The sequence below is a fragment of the Echinops telfairi genome, unplaced genomic scaffold (genome assembly GCF_000313985.2).
Source record: "Echinops telfairi isolate 266 unplaced genomic scaffold, ASM31398v2 ScPeMD7_3533;HRSCAF=4204_1, whole genome shotgun sequence".
NCBI lineage: Eukaryota > Metazoa > Chordata > Mammalia > Afrosoricida > Tenrecidae > Echinops > Echinops telfairi.
In genome coordinates this window covers 27,770,429-27,781,611 of record NW_022107432.1, presented here as the reverse complement: position 1 = coordinate 27,781,611, position 11,183 = coordinate 27,770,429, and the positions used below count along the sequence as shown (strand labels likewise).

The following is an 11,183-nucleotide window of genomic DNA, read 5'->3' as shown; positions in this document are numbered from 1 at the left end:
GAACAAGAGAGGTCTTGTCCACCCCACATCATGCTCCGCTTGCCACAGGGCCGAGAAAGGGAGGGTAGGAGGGACAGGCCATGTGGGTCAGTGGGGGGGTAGGGGAGGCCCCACTGTAGAGGAGGCCACCCACTCTGGCTCTGTGGTACAGGGCTTGATCATTCTTGATCACCTTCTTGATCAACCACTCACCTTCCCTTGTTGGGTCTGTGCACGGACCCTTTGAGAAGCATGCTATGTCCATTTTACCAATGGGGACACGGAGGTCGCCAGAGCTCAAGTGGGTCCCATCGGCCATCCATTAACAGACAGAGCTGCGATTGCACCCAAGGACTTGTGCCTTTCTATATCGTTCCTTCTGGACTGGCCCTTCCCCGCCTCCTGAAGCTGAGAAACACACCCTCCCCGTCGTCGTTGCCCCTAATCGAAGCGGGGCCCCTGCTAGCCTTTTCCCACCTCAGAGAGATCCCATGAAGTGGGTCAAGTCTTGACTTCAACCTGCCCCAGCCCCACCCCTCAGACCTGCCCCCTCTGTGGCTGCTGCCAGCTCTGATGCCCTGGGGAGGCACAGGGGGGCACCTGCCATTGTGTCCTCACCCTCACTCGGCACCTGAGACCGGCATCATGGGAGGATGCTATGGGGGTGAGGTCTTGCCTCCTCAGGGTCCCCTGGCTAAGGGCATAGACCCAGAGCTTCTCCACGCCCCCCACCAACAGCCGGAGTGCTGCTGGACTTTGTCGGTAATTAAGAGAGATGGTTGGTCCTTGGGCATGAAAATATAGTCCCTTTCTCCTCCTGGGAGTTTGCTGCTCTTTGCCATGAGGGATGCCTGGAGCCCAGATTCCCCAGGAGGCCATGTGACCCTGTCCCACCCTCCCTTCTCCCTGAAAGAGCAGGGCCGATGAGAATGACGGGTGCTGATGGAGCACGTGCCACCTGCTTCTTATTTTCGTTTATCTCGACAGCTCTGTGTGTGTGCGTGCCTGTGTGTGTGTGAGTGTGTGCGTGCCTGTGTGTGTGCGTGCCTGTGTGTGTGTGTGCGCGCGCGTGCGTGCATGCTTGCATGCGGGCTTTGGGGGCAGAGATGAGGGCTATTATCTCCATCTGTCATTTATGCTGAGGCTGGAAGAAGGTAAAACTCTTGTAGGACATCACCAATCTAATCTATGAAGCCCTGAGTCCCCAGTCCTGAGCGGTCACTTGCATCGTGTTACCGGACTCCTGGGCCTGTTGGCAGTGGGGAGCCCCCAGCCTCTCTCCCCCAGCCTTGTCCCAGGCCGGGGCCTCAGATATGTCTCAGAGCCCTTCCGTCCTTCTCTGCCTCCTCCAGAATTTCTTTCTGAACACCCCCGTGGTCAGAGCAGTGGAGCACCCTCCCCCTCTGCACCTTGGCTCCTACTGTGCTCTCTCTAAGCCCACCTCCCTCCTCACTAGGCCCACATCTCTCCTCCACCTCCAACCCGTCACCCCCTTTTTGGTCCCCTGTGTGCCTCAGGCCTCTGGACTCTGCACCCAGTACCCTTAATACTGGCATTGTGAGGGCATCGGTGAATGACGCTGGGGGAGAGGGCAGAAGTCTGGGGAGTTGGTGCTGGGGTTGGGGTGAAGGGAAGATTGGTGAACAAATGTTGGCAACCATGAGCTGGTGCGGGGAGAAGACCAGAGCCTGCTCTGTGGGGCCCCAGTCTGCGGGGAGACAGAACCCTGGCCTCAGGGAGCCCCAGTCTAAGGGGAAACACAGCCATGTCCTCAGGGAGCCCCAGTCCCAGGGGAGACATAGCCCTGCCCTCAGGGAGCCCCAGTCAGAGGGGAAACACAGCCATGTCCTCAGGGAGGCTGCCTGGGGTGTGGCTGAGCAGATTGGTCTTCACTGTGCTGTCCTTAACCTCTAACAACCTCACCCCCAGCAGGAGACCTCTAGCTCCCCTGGGTTTCTTCACCCCAGACTGGCCCGACCCACTCCAAGCACAGACACTCTGCCCTGCCGGCTCTCCTTTGTAAGAAACAGCGAGGAAGGGGGAATTTCTCCCATCTCTTAGCCCTCCCACCAGAAGCTGCTGCGTTCAGGGGATGTGAGGAGAACACCTTCACCTGGATGAAGAAGGGAGAAGGGAAAGAGGGAGGAGGGGCTGATGCAGACTGATGTGGACTGGCTCTCGGGGAACGGCGACGGTCCCTCTGTTGTGGCTGAAACGATGACGCGGTCTTTGTTGAGTCTGATTCCTTAGGAGCCCTGGTGGTAAAGCCTGTTGGGCTGCCAGCCACAGGTCAACAGTGCGAACCCCCAGCCACTCTGCTGAAGAAAGACGAGGCTGTCTGCTCCCATAAAGAGTTACGGTCTTAGAAACCCACAGGGGCAGTTCTGCCCTGGCCTGTAGGGTCGCTGTGAGTTGGAATCAACCCAACGGCAGGGAGTTTGGTTTGGGAATCAATGCACCTGACCTTTGCTTTCAAAAGAGCAGTGTCCTGCAGGGCAGCCCCCACCTGTGTCCTCAGCACACTTAGTTCAAGGAGTTGTACACAAGCTTGGCCCCTCCTCTGGGGCTTCCTCCACAGCTAGGGATGAGCCCTTGAGAAATCCCACCCTGTGTCTTTCAGGGCGGGGCGAGATGGTGAGAGTGTTGTATAAACCCAGCTCAGACCAGGGAAGTAAAGGTTCCCTGGACACCGGTTCCATCTTGTTCTCCAGGTACCACGAGTCAAGACAGTGGGCTTTGAAAAATGAGCGATTTTCCCTTCAGCACACGCTGGTAAGGTGTGATTTTACAACGTGGCATTGTGCTGTAAGCCCCGCGTTTTGTGGCCGGGGGCTGGCGAGTCGATTCTGAATCAGAGCGACCCCATGTGGAAAAGCCCACTGCCGGGTCTTTCTCAGCGCGACCCACCACTGGCTGGGTCCCCACTGCCACCCTTTTGATGAAGGTCCTGGATGACATACGTACAGGAACCCATCCACGGTCACCTCGGCGTCAGCAGCCTCCAAGCCGACATACCATCTCGAAAACCTTTCAGAAATCAATAAATTAATCTTTAAAACCACAATCCCAAAGCATATCCAAAGGAAATTCACAAACACGTCAGAAGTGCCGTTTTTCACCTCAGTGGACCTTTGGGGGGCTGTGTCCTCAGAATCCTGTTCCCTTCTCTGAAAATCGAGGCACACACACCCCTACACACAGAGATGAGGATCTCTCTCCTTGCAGACCTGCCCTCGATATGCTAGAACTTTCTCACCCCTTCCCCCAGGTTTTGGGGACTCCTCTTCCTGGTTGGTAGAAAGAGGGCCGAGCAGGTGGTTGGTTGTATTGCTGTGAGCAGACACTGGCAGAGAACACCGACGGTCATAACTTCATAACTTGCTTGCATATTTTGCACATGGGAGGCTAATGGAGGCTCTGCAGTTTTGAATCCCACCACACCCCACATTCCATCCCATTCCCTGATCTGGGGCGCTCAGGGCTCTAGCCCTAGTTCCCCAAGGAGCTGAGGGACCTTGTGTAAGTCCTCATCCTACTCTGGACGTGCGGATTCCTTCCCTTCTACCATGATGCAACGTGCAAGAACCTCGCAGGTGGGCTGACTGTGCGATGAACAGAGAGGAGCCAGTGACCGTGGGGAGGCCCTGGGCCTCTTAGGTGACATCTGATGAGACCAGGAGTAAGATCAAAACTCATGTCCACCGAGTCGATGCCGACTCAAAATGACCCTTGAGGACAGGGTCGAACACCCCCTGTGGGTTTCCAAGACGCACTCTTGACGGGAGCCGAACACTCCATCTTTCTCCCGGGGAGCACCTAGCGGTTTGGAACGGCTGGCCTTGCTGTTAGCATCCCCAAGTATAACCATACACACCCTCATCTTCCCATCGACTCCCCCAAAGAACTGATTCAATAGACATTGGCCAGGTACCCACTATGGCCCCCTGGTTAAATGCCTGACTGTCAACTCACAAGTCAACAATTCAAACCCACCAGCTGCTCCGAGGGAGCCGTGGCGTCTGCTCCCGTCAGGATCACAGCCTTGGAAACTCACTGGGCGGCTCTCTCCGGTCTGTCCTATCAGGCTGCGGCCATGGGTTGGGTTTGCTGGGCACCTGCCTCCCTCACAAGATGAGGACGGAGACACGTCTCCTTTGTGATAGTGGCTCCTTCTCTCCCTTCTTTCAGCGATTGGGGGCACCTGGCCAGGTTTGGGCCTCCGAGGTGGCAGGAGATAAAGAAACCAAGTTGGGGGGGGGGGGCACGGCAGAGAGTGGACCCACACCGCCCCCCCTCTGGTTCCCCACAGGGTGCCACCGTGTCTCTCTCGGAGACTGTGCAGAGATGGCGGGAATACCAGCATGAGTGCCAACGCTTTCTGAAGGAGGCCCCGTCTCCGGCCACAGGTGAGTCTGCATGTTGCGCCCCACTCAGCCAGCCCTGGGAGCTTTGGGGGCATCCATGGCTGGGTGCCCTCTGACTCTAGGATGCCATACCTTTCTGAAAACCTGCCCCCTGTCCAAGCTGTTCCTGCACCTGCCCTGTTTTCCCCAAATATGAAATCACGGCTTCTTCTGAGCCCGGCTTATGTGGGGCTCCCTCCTCCAGGAAATCTTACCCCTGGGCTCTCCCCTGGCTTTTGTCTTTTCTCCATTTGCCCTGCAAGTTGGCTTTAGAGGTGCTAATCCTACCCCCCAAAGAGGAGGGCCTGGCCCTTTCCCTTCATCATCTTCCACGGCATCTCCCTGCCTGGACGTGAACTATTACCACCAGCTGCCAAGCAGTTGACCCCTTGGCTCATGGTGACTCTCACACCCAACAGAACAAAACCCCGCCTGGTCCTGAGCACCCACCCCCCAGGAGCGCATGCTCATTGGACCATTGTGATCCCTGGGGGGCATTTGTTAGCTGATCTTTGGAAGTGGACCGCCAGCTCTTTCTTCCTCGTCCCCTCTTAGTCTTCAGATTGGTCTGAAACCTGCTTGGCATCATACCAACACTATGCCTCCCCCGGGAGATGGGTGGTGGCTGCTCATGAGGTCCATGGAAAGTGAGAACCGTCCGCACCAACTAGAGGCCCAAGAAACGTCTTTGTAGGAATAGCTGTGCATGCGGCCTCGCCTAGGAGCATGTTTCCCTGGACCCAGCCTGGTATTTTCAATCTCCTCATCTGCACATGGAAGCTGGGCAGTGAGGGGGAAGCCTGAATGGGGGGGGGGGGTGCGTTTGCCTTATGGTAATAGCAAGGAGCTAGTTGAACAAAGCTGACCGAAAGAAGAACAACCAGATCGCTCCTTAGAAATGGGTCTTCCGTCCGGCCCCTTGGAAAGGACATACCGCTTGGCAAAACAGAGGATCGGCTAAGTAAAAAAATAAAAAGAGGAGGGAGGCCTTCGGCAAGATGGGTCAAAGTGGTGACTTCAGCGAGCAGAGGCCCAAACAGATGGTGAAGATGACACAGGACCGGCAGTGTTTGGTTCTGTCGCCCTAACAACGACAGCAACAGGACTAAGTGTTAGGGGGGCAGTTCGTGGAGGGTTTGACAAGGCCTAGGAGGGGAGCCAGACAGGCCTGAGTTCAAATCCTGCTGCGGCACTAATGCCCGGTATGCCCTGCCTGTGAGCTGCCGCCTCCCTGTCATCTGCGAAGGGTAGTGTTCCAATGAGCCTTCAGGAATCATTGATTGAGCATTATTGAGCGATGGGGGTCTGCATCCATGTAGCATGCATTCTTATAAAGCAGTTATTTATCCGGACAAAGCCCTGTGGGGCAGGGTTCTCGCCCATTTCGCAGGCAGGACAGAGACTCAGAGAAGCAACTTGCTCAAGGTCCTAGGACTGAGAAGTGGCAGGGTCCCTCGGCTCTTCTCCTGCTGGGCTCAGCAGAGGTGAGCCAGTGCAGGTTTTTGCTCTGCCAGCTGGCGGCCTCAGTGGTGGACGCGTGGGGAGGGACTGGGTGGACACAGCTGGCCAGGCAGGAACTCAAAGACTGTCCCCTCTCCACCCAGGCCTGTTCTGCAACCGGACCTTTGACGACTATGCCTGCTGGCCAGATGGACTACCCAGCTCCTTCGTGAATGTCAGCTGCCCCTGGTACCTGCCCTGGGCCAGCAGTGGTGAGTCCCCTGACCACACTTCATCATTCCTTTGTGTCCAGGAGGCTGGGAGCTAGGCAGATGGGGGTGGGGTGGGGTGGGGAGGGCTCCTTTCATTTGACACACAGCCCTCCCTACCTCCCAGTGGATGGTCTGCTAGCCTTTCCTGGGGGGCAGGGGCATGTGGAGTGAGGGCATGAAGTTGACAAGGGTGTGTGTACCAGGGGTGAGTGGCTGTATGAAGACTTGCCTAAAAGAGCAACATAACTCCCCTAATCAGTAGTCAAGCTGATCGGGACAGATCTTCGGGGAGGGGGGCATAGGGATGCCATAGCTTTGAAGTGTGTTTATGATGCATGTGTGCAGCTACCCACTACTTGGAAGGGGCGCCTTGCACTCCCGGCAGTTTCCAGGACTCGCTGATCAAACCAGGTGGGGTCAGGGCATTGGTGAGGCCTTCCTCAACTTACTCCAGCTGATAAGGGAGAGAAAACCTGGGTCATGGGAGGGCTGCTGGAGTAGCGGATCTCTGACTTCAGGGACATTTAATATGCTCCCCGCGGGCCCCCCACCACACACACACACACACTGCTACTCAGCTATCCCAGGTCCCCACACTGAGCCCAGCCCCAGCCGGACACCAGGGGAACTAACGAGATGATAAGCACCCTCTCCACATGGCAGCGAGAGCTGATATGTAACGAGTGCCTCTTTTGTGCCAGGTCCTGTCCTAAAACAAAGTTGTGGCCATCGAGTCATCTGCATGTCAGAGTAGATCTTTTTGGGAATGAGATCGCCAGGCTTTTCTTCCAAGGTGCCGCTGAGTAGATTCGCACATCCAAACTTTCCATGACCAGAGGAGTGTGTTAACCACATACACCTCCCGGGGATGCCACCTTGACCAAAGACGTAGTGTACAGGTGGTGCCCACTGTGTGGAGGAGCAAGCTGAGGCCCTGCAAGGTCTGAGTCCCTGGCTCCAAGTGGCGTGGGGAGTAACAGAACCAAAACCCAGGAGCCAGCCTGGGTTCTCACCACGGTGCTCTGGAAAGGCCTGAGAGCCAGCAGAAGCCTGCCCCAGAGCCAGGGTGAGGATGAGGCCGGCCCACGAGTTGTCAAAGGTCTTCTTCCTGAGGGAGGCAGACTCTTTGTGGAACATCAAGGGACCTGGCAGAGCCTGACAGGTGCCTCCCCTCGGCACAAGGGACTGGGCACTCCTGAATTGGCTCTGTCCTTCAGCCACCCCCACAGAACGCCCACCTCAGGCATGGCTGGGGGCAGGCTCCATGAAACACAGAGGGCATCTCAGCCCTTCACACACGGGTCTTCCCGAACCAGGGCCTGTGGGAAGCGCTGTCCGCACGGACACACCTTTCCTCCTGACAAGCACCCTCTGAGGTAAGCACTTGTTATCCCCCCATTGTACAGATGGGGAAACGAAGGCCCAGAGATGCAAAGTGACCTTCCCAAGCTCACCCAGCTATCCCTCCAGGTGTCTGGCTCACAGTCAGTGTGTTGAATTGCTTCCCCGGACTCCCGCCTGCTTGTCATGTGGTCTGACTGTCCGGCTGTGCCTGTGTCTGAACACGGAGACAAGCAAGTGTCTTGCTGGCTAGGCAGGACCCTGAGCTGCCTGCTCGCCCTCTTCCTAAGTGGAAAAGCATTTGGGTCCTGTAGCCTGATGGTTCTGGGTGAGCTCAGGCCACTTCCCAGACCTCTGTGAGCCTCGGTTTGTGCGTCTGGGAGATGGGTACTGAGTTGGATGACGTGGAAGGTGTTGGGTGAATTGTAGGTCCTCAACAAATGGTAGCTGTTTTTTTTTCTCACCATATTATTCCTCAGGCCCTTCACCCCCAACACACACACACACACACACACACACACACACACACTCTCTCTCTCTCTCTCTCTCTCTCTCTTTCTGTGGATCTTGAAGGTTTGGGACTAACAGTTGGCCAGCCTCTGCCAGGCCTCTAGACCCCAGGGAGCCAGGCCCAGGACAGGGCCCATCGCTCAGCACTAAGCCTCCCCCAGCTCTGCCCGCTGCCTGCAGCTCCATCCATCACCTTTAATTTTATTTGAGCAGGAAATAGGTCCTGGTGGTGCCCGTTTATGAGCGAACATGGTTTTATTGCCTTCTCCATGAAGATAACGGCCCTGCACAGGCCCCCTGCCAGCCTCTGCAGCCCCCCTCCCTGCACCCCACTCCCCAGACCAATTTACTCCTCCGTGACACTCAGCACCACCTGCCCAGCCTACCCCTCCCCTCAACTGAGTCAGGGACTCTCAGAGACACCCACCGCACCTGCAGGCAGTGGGCATGCTGCCTGTGGCCTGTTTGGGCCGCTCCCTCTGGCAGAGGCTGGCCTGTGACTCCCTGACTCCCACCTGGGGGAGGTGGGAACAGGTGGGGTGGCCCTGGAGCGTTCTTATTCTGGGCAAGGGAACAGCCTGTGGAGAAATGTCAGAGTGTGGGTTGCGGATGAGGAGGAAGAAAGGGTCCCTATCAGATGAGACACCAACAGGAAATCTACCGAGATTTTGGAAGCGGGCTGGGCAGAAATACATCCCCAGGTGCTGCAGTAATGGGAAGCCTTAGCATCCCCAGACCCGAGGAGCAAGGAGGCAGGGACAGGGTTATGGAGCCCCCACAATGTCTGGAGCCAGACATGGAGGCCGGCGAGGCTGTGACCACAGAGAGGAGAAGCCACGGCCAGCGCCTGGGAAGTAAATCAAAGAGGAAGCAGGGTACAAATAAATACACAGCCTCTCTCCCCTCCCACCCTCCGGCCTCCCCGCTGGTGCATCCCAGGGGATTAACCCAGTAGAAGGCCCACCCATGGCCACGTGGTCAATGCTGACTCATGGCGAGCCTGTAGGACCGAGTAGAACTGCCCCTGTGGGTTTCTGAGAGTGTAACTCTTGACAGGAGTAGAAAACCCTCATTTTCCTTCCATGGAGTTGCTGGTGGGCTCAAACTGCTGCCTTTGTGGTTAGCATCCCAATGCTTAACTCACTGTGCTCCCACAGCTCCTCATGGAAGGCAAGGAGCTCAAAGGATGCTATCCACGGGGGGCTGGCCTTCTGGGGTACAGAGCAAGGCAGAAGATGGAGACAGCTAGAGAAAGAATTAGAGTCCAAACATTTTCTGGATATGTGATAGGAGCTAGGGAAGGGGTGTGTGTGTGTGTGTGTGTGTGTGTGTGTGTGTGTTGAGAAGGGGGATCCCTCCTTCTACCATAGTTCTAAGTGGGTCAGCCCCTCAGACAGACTTCCCAAAACTGGCAGGTCATGAAATGAGGACTCCTGGTTCTGCCCGCACTGAGCTTTGGCACCCTGGACAGCTCCCACTGGCCTTTCCAAGCCTCGGTTTCCTCATCCATAAAATGGGAACCGTGATAACCTTCCAGGTCTGAGGTGGAGTGGGGGTCAGAGCTAGCTCTTCTGCCTGGGGTGTGGCCTCAGAAAGCCTTCCAGGGAGAGGTGATGCCGGACCTGGCCTGAGAGGACAGGCAGATGGAGACAGAGAGCCAGGTCTCCATACTCAGGATTATCCAGTGCCCCACAGATGCCAGCCAAACCCCTGAGAGTCAGGTGTATGCCAAGAGAGGCAAAGCAGATGAGTCAAAGAAGGAAGGGAGGGTTTCAAAGGAAATGCCTAGTGTAAACAAGATTTTCACGGAGAAGGGCTGAGTGGCTGCAGAGAGCCTGTTGGCTGCCTAAGGGCCCTTCAGCAGCCGAGTTTACCCACAAACAGCTGATGTGCTCGTTACAAATCATTCCAGCCTCATTAGCTGCACCCCCTCCTGATCCCTACCTGTTTGTTGGTTTAGTTCTAATTATATGAGAGTCGTAAAATGCTTTCAAAACCGCCAGTCATTCACAATTCTTGGAAACTCTGACAGGTGCCTCCCCTGAGTGATGCTGAGCTGGGAGCGTTTACCACAGGCCTGGGTTGCCAAGGGGAGAGGGGGACCCGGAGGAGTTCTGGTTGGGGTGGTGCCAAGCTTCCATGTCCAGCTGCAGTGAAGATGTGCCCATTTGATAAGTCAGGGTGCGGGCAGCAGCAGGGACACTACTGTGGCCGCATATTGAAGGCTTACTATGCACCAGCACCTCACTTTACTGGCCACCCTTGTTGCCAGGGTGCAGGAGCTAATGGATTCATGAGCAGCTCTTCACAGCCCTGAGTGCCCACACCCACCTGGAAGGCCGGCTGTTAGCTTGATTACAGATGCCAAGGCCGTTTCCGGGAGAGGAAGTGTTTAATTGGGAGTTTTATTTCCAGCACCAGGGTCTGACTTAATAAAGTATCCCTGGGCCTCTTGGCATTTGGCCACCTCTCTGTGTTAACAAGACTTAAGCCATTTCCCCAGTGGTGATTGACCAGCTCCTTCCGGGCCAGAACACCTTGGTCAGACTGTTGTCCTGTGATGGCTTGCATGCTGCTTTGAGGCTGGCATGTCTGCCACCAGTATTTCAACTGCCAGCGGGGTCACACATGCGGGGGGAGGTTTCAGCAGAGCTTCCAGACTAAGACAGATTGGGTAGAGGGTCTGGTGATCTACTTCTGGGGGGAAAAGGTGGGTGGGGGGCAGTGAAAACGTTATGGGTAGCAGCAGAACGTTGGCTGATACAGTGGATCCAGTGCTGGAAGATGAGACCCTCAAATCTGAAGGCATCCAAAATACGACTGGAGAAGAGCTACCTCCTCAAAGTCAAGTCAACTTGAATGATGTGGATGGAGTAGAACCTTCACTCACGGATATGGCTCAATGCAAAGCAAGAAGAAAACTGCAAACATCCATGAGCAATTGAAATATGGACCGTGCAAAAGAAAGTGGGATGCTGTCACAAATAAAATGGAATGAGCGAGCTGAAATAAACTAGAATCGGCCATTTTTGAATAAGACAATCACATGATCTACTTTACCAGCAGTGACAGATTAAAGAGTAATGGCATCACGTTTATTGTCTAAAAGAACATTTTGGCAACATATGTACAAATATGTACAAATGCTTGAAACAATTGGTGTATGGATTGTTATAAGAGCTGTAAGAGCCCCCAATAAAATGATTTTTTATCATTTTATTAGGGACTCATACAACTC

The 11,183-nt window shown here is 55.5% G+C and overlaps 1 protein-coding gene across 1 annotated transcript in view; it reads left to right on the top strand.

The window, feature by feature from the left end:
• Positions 1-3,548: 3,548 nt before the first annotated feature.
• GLP1R (glucagon like peptide 1 receptor) overlaps positions 3,549-11,183 on the top strand; it is a 41,333-nt gene continuing 33,698 nt past the window's right edge. The window contains exons 1-4 of the mRNA XM_013006759.2: positions 3,549-3,572; positions 4,289-4,385; positions 5,987-6,094; positions 6,440-6,522. Coding sequence (XP_012862213.1) covers positions 3,549-3,572; positions 4,289-4,385; positions 5,987-6,094; positions 6,440-6,522 — 312 coding nt within the window. The remainder of the gene's footprint in view (positions 3,573-4,288; positions 4,386-5,986; positions 6,095-6,439; positions 6,523-11,183) is intronic.